Source organism: Salvelinus fontinalis, chromosome 15, assembly GCF_029448725.1.
Source record: "Salvelinus fontinalis isolate EN_2023a chromosome 15, ASM2944872v1, whole genome shotgun sequence".
Taxonomy (NCBI): domain Eukaryota; kingdom Metazoa; phylum Chordata; class Actinopteri; order Salmoniformes; family Salmonidae; genus Salvelinus; species Salvelinus fontinalis.
In genome coordinates, this window is record NC_074679.1 from 42182118 (window position 1) to 42195004 (window position 12887).

Here is a 12887-nt window from a genome sequence, read left to right on the forward strand (position 1 = left end):
GGGGGGGGGGGGGGCTTGGGAGAAAGATGCGAAGCGAGAGGTTTCGCTCGCAAAAATCTGTCAAAAATAAGCCCTATGCGCTTATTTTGAATTGTCCCAAAGGTCTGCCTTTGGGACAACGACTCCCATTGTTAGGGCAGAGATATGAGCATCTCATCATTACATACAGATGTCTGGTGTAAAAGGGAAGGTGCACAGTACAGAAGGAGCGAATGAGACGAGACCAAAAAGACAATGTGAACAAGCTGACATAAACGCTCATAAAAGTGAAAAATATTTTTAAAAACTTGATTCTGCGAGACAGGCATTTGGAATATCGCGCAAAAACATACATTCAAATTAATTGGATATGGCCTCCCGGGTGACGCAGTGGTCTAGAGCACTGCATTGCAGTGCTAACTGCGCCACCAGAGTCTCTGGGTTCGCCCCCAGGCTCTGTCGCAGCCAGCCGCGACCGGGAGGTCCGTGGGGCGACGCACAATTGGGCTAGCGTCGTCCGGGTAAGGGAGGGTTTGGCCGGTAGGGATTTCCTTGTCTCATCGCGCTCCAGCGACTCCTGTGGCGGGCTGGGCGCAGTGCGTGCTAACCAAGGGGGCCAGGTGCACGGTGTTTCCTCCGACACATTGGTGCGGCTGGCTTCCGGGTTGGAGGCGCACTGTGTTAAAGAAGCAGTGCGGCTTGGTTGGGTTGTGCTTCGGAGGACGCATGACTTTCGACCTTCGTCTCTCCCGAGCCCGTACGGGAGTTGTAGCGATGAGACAAGATAGTAATTACTAGCGATTGGATACCACGAAAAATTGGGGAGAAAAGGGGATAAAATTTAAAATTAAAAAATTAAAAAAATAAATAAAATAAAAATTTAATTGGATATATTGCCCAGCCCTACAAGGAGCTCACATTAATCATATGTGTTTGAATGCACATTCATCAAATATTTGCCTACCTCGATACAGGGTAGCTTAACACAGCATTAGGTTCTATGTGGCCTTTATTTTAATCTTGTTCTCAGTTTCTCTCATCTATGCTGAGCAAATACATAAACACAACATGTAAAGTGTTGGTCCCATGTTTCATGTGCTGAAATAAAAGATCCCAGAAATTACTCTCAAATGTACAAATTTGTTTTACATCCCTGTTAGTGAGCATCTCATTTGCCAAAATAAACCATCCACCTGACAAGTGAGGAATATCGAGAAGCTGATTTAAACATCATGATCATTACACAGGTGCACCTTTTGCTGAGAACAATTAAAGGCCACTCTAAAATGTGCAGTTTTGTCACACAACACAATGCCATAGATGTCTCAAGTTTTGAGTGAGTGTGCAATTGACATGCTGACTGCAGGAGTGTCCACCAGAGCTGTTGCCAGAGAATGTAATGTTAATTTCTCTGCAATAAGCCACCGCCAAAGCCGTTTTAGAGAAATTGGCAGTCCGTCCAACAGGCCTCACAACCGCCGACCACATTTAATCACACCAGCCCAGGACCTTCACATTCAGCTTCTTCACCTGCGGGATCGTCTGAGACCAGCCACCCAAACAGCTGATAAAACTGTGGGTTTGCACAACCAAATAATTTCTGCACAAACTGTCAGAAAACATCCTAGGGAAGCTCATCTGCGTGCTCGTCATCCTCTCCAGGTTCTTGACCTGACTGCAGTTCGGCGTTCTTTGGGTAAATGCTCACCTTCAATGGCCACTGGCACGCTGGAAAAGTGTGCTCTTAATGGATGAATCCCGGTTTCAACTGTACCGGACAGACGGCAGACGTATGGTGTCATGTGGGCGAGCGGTTTGCTGATGTCAGAGTGCCCCATGGCAATGCACAGAGCTACCGTGACGAGATCCTGAGGGCAATTGTCATGCCATTCATCACCTCATGTTTCAGTATGATAATGCACAAATATGTCCCATGTCGCAAGGATCTGTATGCAATTCCTGGATGCTGAAAATGTCCCAGTTCTTCCATGGCCTGCATACTCACCAGACATGTCACCCATTGAGCATGTTTAGGATGCTCTGGATCAACGTGTACAACAGCATGTTCCAATTGCTGCCAATATCCAGCAACTTCACACAGCCATTGAAGAGGAATGGGACAACATTCCACAGGCCACAATCAACAGCCTGATCAACTCTATGTGAAGGGCTGCGTGAAATGGTGGTCACACCAGATACTGACTGGTTTTCTGATCCACGCCCCTAACTTTTTTTTTAAGGTATCTGTGACCAGTCATGTGAAATCCATAGATTAGAGCCTAATGAATTCATTTAAATTGACTGATGTCCTTATATGAACTGTTACACAGTACAATCTTTGAAATTTGTTGCGTTTATGTTTTTGTTCATTGTAAATTGACATTCTGTCACGATCGTTGGAATAAATGGACCAAGGCGCAGCGTGCTTAGGGTTCCACATGTTTTAATAAATGAAACTCACCAAAACAAATACAGAAACAAACGAAACGTGAAGTAATGGAGTGCTCACAGGCAGCTACACAAAAACAAGATCCCACAAACAACAGGTGGAAAAGGCTGCCTAAATATGATCCCCAATCAGAGACAACGATAGACAGCTGCCTCTGATTGGGAACCATACCAGGCCAACATAGAAATGCAAAGACTAGAGTACCCACCCTAGTCACACCCTGACCTAACCAAATTAGAGAATAAAAAGGATCTCTAAGGTCAGGGCGTGACACATTAATTTATCAGACAGTTGCAAGGTACAACCACACTGACTTTGAAACGCAAATAATGACCATTTAGTCATTTAGCAGTGCTACTTTTTCATACTGGTCCCCCGTGTGAATCAAACCCACAACCCTGGCATTGCAAGCGCCATGTTCTACCAACTGAGCCACATGAAAACTATGTACTTAAAAAACTATGTACTTACAAGAATATTTCCAGTCTTATTACTATGGTATAAGTTCATGTAAATTCTTTAAGAATGTTTTTCTTGTCATATATTACTTATTAAGTTGTGAGTGTGTCCCTTTTCCCCAGGCACCAGGAGGAATGATCAACAGTCACAGCTTCAGTTCCAAGGCCTATTTTTTTGATAACCCCCGGAGGTACGACAGCGATGATGACCTGTCCAAGAGCAACAACTCCAGAGCAGATCGACCGAGGTGGGTTACAGGCTACTCTATCACTTATAACATCCTATATTGTAAATTCCGTCACCTATAACATCATGTATCCCCTGTACACAGTCACCTATAACATCCTATATCGCTCAACTAAATTTCCCTGTAACATCCTAAATATCGCTGGTGAAAATTTGCCTGTTACATCTTTTACCCCCCACAGTCACCTATATCATCCTGTATCCCGCGTACACAATGCTAACATCCTACATTCCAGCTATACAGTTGCTTATAGCATCATATTTCCCCTGTACACAGTCATCTATAACAACCTACAGTGCCTTCAGAAAGTATTCCTACCCCTTGACTTATTCCACATTTTGTTGTGTTACAGCCTGAATTCAAAATTAATTAAATCAATTTTTTTCTCAGCCATCTACGCACAATACCCCCTAATGACAAAGTCAAAACATGTTTTTAGAATTTACACAGTATTCACACCTGAGTCAATACATTTAATACATTTTTGGCACACACTCTTATTCAGAGCGAGTTACAGTAGTGAGTGCATACATTTTCATATTTGTTCGTACAATACATGCTAGAATCATATTTGGCAGTGATTACAGCTAAGAGCTTTGCACACCTGGATTGTACAATATTTGCACATTATTCTTTGAAAAACTCTTCAAGCTCTGTCAAATGGGTTGTTGATCATTGCTAGACAGCCATTTTCAAGTCTTGCAATAGATTTTCAAGCCAAATTAATTCAAAACTGTAACTAGGAACATTCAATGTCATCTTGGTAAGCAACTCCAGTGTATATCTGGCCTTGTCCTGCTGAAAGGTGAATTTGTCTCCCAGTGTCTGTTGGAAAGCAGAACCAGGGTTTCCTCTAGGATTTTGCCTGTACTTAACTCTATTCCATTTCATTTGATCAGCAACAACAAAATACCTAGTCCTTCCCGATGACAAGCATACCCATAACATGATGCATCCACCACCATGCTTGAAAATGAAGAGTGGTACTCTGTGATTTGTTGAATTTTGTCCCAAACATAACGCTTTGTATTCAGGACATAAATGTAATTTCTTTGCCATTAAAAAAATAAAATAAATTCTGCTTTATTGCAAACAAGTTGCATGTTCACTCTGTCATTTAGGTAAGTATTGTGGAGTAACTACAATGTTGTTGATCCATCCTCAGTTATCACCACCATTAAACACTGTAACTGTTTTAAAGTCCCCATTGGCCTCATGGTGAAATCCATGAGCGGTATACTTCCTCTCCGGCAACTGAGTTAGAAAGGATTCCTGTATCTTTGTAGTGACTGGGTCTATTGATACACCATCCAAAGTGTAATTAATAACTTCACCATGCTCAAAGGGATATTCAATATCTGCTTTTCTTTTACCCATCTACAAATAGGGGCATTGGAAAACCTTCCTGGTCTTTGTGATTGAATCTGTGTTTCAAATTCATTGACCGACTGAGGGACCTTAAATATAATTGAATGTGTGGGGTACAGAGATGAGGTATTCATTCAAAAATCATGCTAAACACTATTATTGTCAATACAACTTATTTTGTGACTTGTGAAGCAAGTTAATTAACAAAAAATGATAAGCTGAAATGTTTTAAGTCAATAAGTATTCAACCACTTTGTTATGGCAAGCCTAAATAAGTTCAGGAGGAAAAAAATTGCTTCACAAGTCACAAAATAAGTTGTAAATATTTCTAGAAACATAATTCCACTATTTTGTGTAAGCCAGTGACACACAACCTCATTTTAATAAATTTTAAATTAAGCCTGTAACACAACAAAATCTGGAAAAAGTCAAGGGGTGTGAATACTTTCTCAAAGCACTGCATATGCACCACAGTCACCAATAACTTCCTATAGTCCCTTTACACAGTCGCCCATACAGTCACATATAACATTCTACATCCCCCAGTCAACCTAACGTCTTATATCCCCCATAGATACAATGCTGAGTTAAGCCTGTCCCTTCCATTCCACAGTAGTTTCCTGTCCTCGACGTCCCAGTTGGACCCCAGCTGGTACAGCTCCACCCAGAGGAACGGCAGCCTTACGGGGATCCCCCATCTCCCCGCCGGCCCTCAGACCTCCACTGCACCCCTTCTCCTAGCCTACGGCAACATCCAGACCAACCAGCACCATAACTACTATTCCACCCCCCAGAACTACTATTCTACCCCCCAGAATCACTACTGCACCCCTCAGAACTAACCACCCCTGCCGTCCCCAGTAGATACCCCTGAAAGTAATCCGGAAAACACTCAGGAAACGGGCGCTCCTGACCTTCAGCTACATGGCTACGACCCTCTGGGTTACCCTGGCGATCCTGTGACTGGCGCTGTGTGGCCACGCCTCCCTCATTCCAGCTTTCGACCCGGTCCCACCCCACCAGGGCTACTTAACTACCCGTCTTGTTGTAGGCATGGTGACGACCTTTGGGATTTCTGGGGCTAGACGAGGGGAAGATCATTTGAGGTCAGTGGTGGTTAGGGAGTGGTCAGCTGAGTGATATTCCTTTTATTAAAAAAGCTTTCCAACATGTCTATTACCATAGTCGTGGAACAGAGGTCTGCTACCCGACCCGAGCCAAACGGGCCCCGACATTATACACCGGGTTAGGGCCAGGTAGGGTCTATTTTTTTCATCAATAACTAGAGAACGGGCAGGGCTCGGGTATCACTAGATTGATCACTAACATTTTGAAGCTGAACCATTTGTGCGTGCTCTGCTGCGCAGTACAGTCATATTTAACTACGTTCTTCAACCACATTACATATAAGACAGGAGAGATGATTTCACAGAAAATAATAATGTTCCTGGAGTTTTTTAGGAGTTTAAAGTGACGAAAAGTAGCCCAAGCAGAGCCATTACTATGGATCCTCAGAGCCACCATGAGCTGAGCGGATGCAGAGCGAGTGACAGACAGGGAGGAGCAGCTAATGGATTTACAAACTGAGGAAGTTATTTCTGATTTGGGTTTTTTGGCAGGGCCTTAAATTTGGCAGAAGCAATCGGGCCTGGGTAGTGTAGGGCCTGAACGTTGTGGGCATGGGTAGGGCTCGGGCTTTGCATTCATGTCCGTGCAGGGCTCTTTCTGGAACATTGTACTATTCCTAAAGAAATGTTTGTATGGAAAGGATCGTGCTTCTCAGCTTTTCCACACACACATACTGTATGTTTGTCGGACATCAAACAGAAAAGTTAGTCCTCTATCTCTTTCAAGGACCAGACAAGTACATGGACCAGCACTTTTGTTTTTGCACCCCAAATTTCCTATTTTGCTTTGGTCCAGTGGGCAGTTCTCCCCGCTGCCCCATGCACACAGACTCCCCTCCATGAGTCGGGAGGTGACATTTGTACTTGAAAAAAATCCCCACACTTCACATTCTGAGGACAAGACCCTGGCTTTAATGTAGACTTGGATCTTTATACAATCTCAGACTTTGTGTTCCTTCCCTGGACCATGTCTCATTTCCCTGTAAAGACCAGTTGTTATCTGAGCAATGAGACATCCATGGCCATGTCCTTCTAAAGCAACACCAAACGGGTCTGGAATCATGGGCAATGCTCTCGGCATTCGAGCCCAATGTGCACTGGGACACCGTGGGAAGGGTTAATACTTTGTGTGTTTGAATCTTTCACACGGTCAACGACTGAAAGAGGAAGGCCACTTTTGCCAAAGAGCGCACAGATCGAGAGTCGGGCCTAAAATGTAGTCTCGAGCCTCCAGCTTTCCTAGCTGCTTGGGAACTCCGTTTCGACGAGAGGCCCCTAATGGAGCATATAGACTGTGGGGAAACAATATGTTTCTGAATGAATTTTCGGATCTGGACCCAGTAAAGTGAATGTACGGATTAAGTGTGGATCGGCGGAGTGATCAGATCAAAGTGTTGTGGTCCAGTTTCATAGTACAGTAGGCTACTCCCTGCAGAGCCCTAGCAAGGTCCCAGCTCAGTTTGTGCTGTCTTTACAACTCTAATGGTCATTGTCGCCAGACAGCACAAAGATATCTGGGACCAGGTTAACTGGTGACAGAGAGGGATAGATGGGCTTAAAGACGCCCTCCCTCTCTTTCTATATCCTGACTATAATAGTAGATGTATTCATGTGGTAGTTTACAGCATCAAGATCACCATCATTAGCCTGTACCCAGGTCTGTTTGTTTTGTCTTGCCAGCTACTCTGGTCATAGTCACCCCATTGGCCATAAGAGTTGGCAAAAATAGCACAGACAGATCTGAGACCAGGCTACACCACCATACAGGGACACCTGAAAATGTGCCATTACATGTTACTGTTTGTTTATTTTCCTTGTGGAAAACGTCTTACACAAAATATCGAAAATTATTAATACGCTTTATGACCTACTTATTTCAATTTTAACTGGATTCTATGTTTGTTTTTTATACTCCATGGCTACTAATTTGGACTTTTCCATGTCGAGATAGTGGTACGGCCCAGGTGTACAGGGCGAGTATGTGTTTGCTAAACATGCTTATATGCACAGAAAGTGTTTAGGTAGGAGGTAAGAAAACGGTTGATTGTCTTTCCTTTCCTGTTACGATGAGCGAAGGGAGGGAACCCAAGAGCGGACTCAGAAGAGGAAGCCGGGATGAATGCACAAAAAGGTTTATTGATCACAGAGAAATGGGGAGTGCAGAACCGGGGTAGCTCAGATGAGTTGCAGAAACCAGGAGTGTAGAGTGAGGTTGGAGTTGGTTGAGTAGAACAGGGCCCGAGGGGAATCCAAGGTAATAGTGGTGAGTGATATCCAGAGCAAGGTGGTTGGTGGTGAGATGTGGAACAGGAGCCAGAGACAGAGACAAAGCGGTAACTGCAAGGAGAGGACAAAAATGGCGTAAGGCAGGAAAACGAGCAAAGCAGAGCAACAGGATCTTGAGAATAGACAAAAGGCTAGAGTGATAACTGACTGAGCAGAGATTACGATCTGGCAGGGATGAGTATATGTAGAGGTCTTGATTATGGGATGATTTGCAGCTGGTAGGGACCAGCTCTGACTCCAGCACACCTGTCTCCAATCACACCAAGGGAGAGAGAGAGAGTGTATACAGGGGGAGAACTGAAGGTTAAGAAGACACCGGATGAACACGAGAGGGTGTTGTGGGCGCAATGTGACACTTTCCTTTGTTTGTTACTGTTGAACAGAGTTTTGTGTTTGCAAAAACATGTTCAGAGAGGGCAAGAGGAATTGCTCTCTACACACTTGATATGCCTTCTAGTAATATTTTATTTTGTTTTATTTTGCCATTCTTTTCTTGTTCCCTTGCCTTCCTTCCATGAATGTCTGAGATCAAGTGTTATACGAGTTGTGTAAATTAATATCTGCTGACAAACACAATCAGTGTGCGAATGCAATCATATTTTAAGTATATTATTTTTATTTATTTTTAAATGGACCCCCTTTTCTCCCCAATTTCACTCCAACTCCCCAACGGTATCCTCCGAAACATGACCCGCCAAACCGCGCTTCTTAACACCTGCCCGCTTAACCCAGTATTTAGCTGCACCAATGTGTCGGAGGAAACACCGTTCAACTGACGACCGAAGTCCGCTTGCAGACTCCCAGCCCACCACAAGGAGCCGCTAGTGCACGATGAGCCAAGTAAAGCCACCCCGGCCAAACCCTCCCCAAACCATGCTGGGCCAATTGTGCGCCGCCCTGTGGGACTCCTGATCACAGCCGGTTATGACACAGTCCGGGATCGAACCTGGGTCTGTAGTGACACCTCAAGCACTGCGATGCAGTGCCTTAGACCGCTGTGCCACTCGGGGGTCTTTTTAAGTATATTCTATGCTATTTTTTTAAGTATATTCTATGCTATTTTCTCCCAACATCTCTGTGTTTGGGACTGATGTCATTGCATCATATGGCTGATGTCACCTTTTGACCTTTGGTGCTGTGGAGGACATACAGGAAAGGTCCAGTTGGACAGGAAGTGAAAAAGTATAACCCACAGAGAATGATAGAGGCCTCTAATGGCCAAAAGGCTGTTTTAGCATGGGCAGCGCCATTGAGGGCTTCCACCATTTTAATGTAGGCAACTGGGTGGGACTTCCATCTTCATTAGCTGATCCCTCCTGATGACCCAGTTGGAGTCATGTCCAACTGGGTCATTAGGAGGGATTAGCCAATTGAAAATGTACTATTTTAGAATGGAGATAGCCTTAATGGAGCTGCTGTCTAAGACCCTAGAATGGCACAGATACAAATATGAGTCCTCTATCTATCTCTACAGTATAACCGCAGGTTGAACTTCCTTTCACCCTCCCAGGGCCATACGCCAATTCCGGCCAGCCAGGAGAACTGCTTTTAAAGATTTTTATTGTATTTTATTCCCCCTTTTTCTTAAAAAATATAATTTTAGAGGTGGATTCTGCAGGGTAATGGATTTGGGTGTAGGAACAAACAAATGGTTGTCTTTCCCTTAATTTGCTTTGGAGTCTCACACTAAGTTGCATACATGTGTGATGGTTGCAACAAATCTCTGTCAGTAAGCAAAAGCGAGCAGACAGCTATAATCAATGGGAAAAGACTGGCAAATGTTTATATTTTCACTCTTATATCCAAGAACATACAGCATTCTATCTGGCATGATTGCAAATTATCCTTACTTAACGCAGAGACATTTGTATGTCTCTGCGTGAAGGGAGTTAGAGGTATTTTCGTGAGCCAATGCTAGCTAGCGTTCAATAGACTATTGCTATAACGCTAGTTAGCTATAATGCTAGTTAGCAATTACACTATCGCTAGTTGGCAACTTCCTTCAAACTGAACACAGAGACATAAAAATGGTATCCATGGGTTCATCTGACTCTGGGGACGTAGATAAAGGGCTTCTTTGCAAAAATATTAAACTATCTGTTTAACAGCAACTTATGTTCAAATGTATGTGTTGAAAGTATTGTATTTTTTTGCTGATTTTGTTTCTGTGAAATCTATTGCTATATAAGCTCTTGTGTCTCGCAAAGAGCAGGTTTAGCCTTTTTATAATAATAATAATTTGTCTCAAATTCTTTATTGGTGGCCAATGAATGTAACACGTTTACCCATCTTTCATAGATCACTAAAGAGGTTTGCAAGCACTACCATGTTAAAATAAAGCTTTTCAACTGAACACACAAGGTATAACAAGAGTCCTCTGCAGAACTAGAGGCTGCATTCAAGGGCATGATCGAGCCCCACTGTGGAGGTGTCATAATACCCCAAAAACCTAGCGGTCAAACAGGGAAATGGTTCCAATCGTTTTCCACCATTCATTTTTCCCATAGGGGATTTTAGAAACACTTAAAATAAGGGCTGTGTTTCATGTAGGCTTACCCTGGCGAGACGTTTTTATAACAATATAAATCTCTCTCGGACAAGGTGACTTTCGTCAATATATTTGGCTCTATTTACTCTGATTTGAAAATGATAATTAGTATCAAAGTAGACATCATGAAAAACTACAAATCCCTGCAAACTCCTACAAGTCATCTCTAGCTGACACCTTTGCTAACAGGTATTGTGTTAATTTAAAATGTGCATAAGACAGTTCACAGAATTGTCCATTTAAAGAAATTTTGCCAATTTATTCATTACTACATTTAGCTAACATTAGATAGTGTCACGTCTACTCCCGTTATAGATAGTTCATCCAGATATTCTTACCTTTGTCTCGATTTTGGCAGTCTCATCCAGATCATGGCATTTGTAGTTTTTTTAGGATAGCCACATTAGCAGCTAATTAGCATTTCTATTTTGGGAGGTAAATACAGGTGAATCTATTGATAAATGTCACCTTGTTCTAAAGAGATTTACACAGTTATCAAAACATAATGCCAGGGTAAGCCTACAAGAAACACAGACTTTATTTTAAGTGTTTCTAAAATGGTGGAAAATGATTGGAACCATTTCCTTGTTTGACCCCTAGGTTTTATGGGTATTAGGACTCATATTGTGGTACTCTATACATAGCAAAATAACAAAGAGGGGGAGTGTTTATTAAAACATGCAGTGGACACCGTTTTAAATTGTTTTGCAACAGAAAATGTACATTTGCATATCTTATTTGATGTCCAGGTAGTCTCTCCCTGTTTCACTGGGTTTTGAACACAATGAACACAGCCCAGTTCTCTGAAGGCTCAAGAACCCTCTGGTTATCAATGTGACTGCAATTGACAAATCAACCATAAATATGAATCGCCCACTTTCTTTGATGGTGCAAACCATAACCAGTGTGTTAAGAGTTGGTTTGCATTCCTAAGTCCTGACCAACATGATCAGCTCAGAGGTTTCTCTTGTCTGTGAACGACTGGATGTCGAAATTGGGTTTTGTGTCTTGGCCGAACCCTCGACTACAATTCAATTACACGTGTTTTAAAGCAGATCAGGTTTGAGCTCCTGTGTGTTTTGACACGACTTTTCATTCCACTGTATTCACACTCATCTCTGATTTAAGAAGATTTATGAGCCAGATTTGGCTTCACAGATTCGCATCTGATCACGCAACTGATGTTGATTCACAGTTGATCCATAATCAACACCCTTCTGCCTTTACCAATATTCACAAGGATGCTCAAGCATGTGGTCAAAACAGTCAGTGTGAGGAGTTATCAGAGCCAGTGTTTTGCATCACTTGGAACAGAGGAAACCCACAGCAGATAGGCAGTGAAATGCATTATAAAAGCGTTTAAAAAACAAACATGTTTGTGTACTGGTGATGGCGCAAGTAAAGTATATAATCATTGATGTGCTGGAGGAGGAGGATTGGAAATGACAATGATACATGTGTATAATTTCAAAGGCTGCTGACCTTGATGGGGAAAAGATAGCCAGTCGCACATTCATCTCTTCTTTATTTTACAAACATTTTGGCTAAAGAGCCTTCATCAGAGTATTTCACCCTGATTAAGACTCTTATATGAAACCGTGAAACTGATTGCCACTCAGAGATTAGCCTGAGATTGGAAGGTTGGGTGAGTCAATCCCCGGGTGAGTCATAACCAAAGACGACTCAACACCTCTCTGCTTGGCACTCAGCAGAAGGGCGTGCGATAGACTAGCTTTTTGTCCATGGGGTGTACTTGTACATTAATCTGCCTCATGCTACAGGAATAGGTGATAGGCTCTCGCCCTATGGACCTTTCTGGCTCAGACAAAGCTATTTACTCTTACAGCAAGAAGAGATGAGTGTGCGACTTTATTTTTTATTTGTATAGTATCTTTCGCTAGTCAGCACCTCGCCAAAAGGGTGTGTGTTCTTTGTGTTTTTACTTAACAGATTGTGTACAGACCAATATTTATTTCAGTCATAGAAAACAATCTCTACATCACATTACATTCAGTTACCTTACAGCCATTCTGCCATTGAGAAAGAGTGGATAAGCACTTCGAAAGGCCCTGAGAAGTGTACACATTCTATCAATGATTGGTCAACACGTTTGACATGTGTATACAAAATATTTCCTGTGAATAACATTCACCATTCACCAATAAATTCATTATGAAAAGCTATTGCAAGAAAAATTGTGCAAAGTATTATTTTTTTTTACCCTGATACAGTATCAAAGTGCCATTTAGCCGAAAGGGTATTGGTTACGGTCCATGTTCCTGTATTTGTTTTGTTAGATCCCTTGTAAGTCAGTTGTCAGGACTTTCACATTTCAATGTACCCAGTGGAGGACGGAAACTAGTTGTCCTCCGGCTACACCATGGCGCTACCCTACCGTGCTGTGGAGGTTACTGTAGGCCTTCA

General features: G+C 42.7%; 1 protein-coding gene across 1 annotated transcript in view; it reads left to right on the forward strand.

The window, feature by feature from the left end:
* gpr137c (G protein-coupled receptor 137c) overlaps positions 1–12658 on the forward strand; it is a 58112-nt gene extending 45454 nt beyond the window's left edge. Inside the window, exons 6-7 of the mRNA XM_055863874.1 lie at positions 3010–3134; positions 5116–12658. Coding sequence (XP_055719849.1) covers positions 3010–3134; positions 5116–5344 — 354 coding nt within the window. The 3' untranslated portion in view covers positions 5345–12658. The remainder of the gene's footprint in view (positions 1–3009; positions 3135–5115) is intronic.
* The last annotated feature ends 229 nt before the right edge of the window (positions 12659–12887 follow it).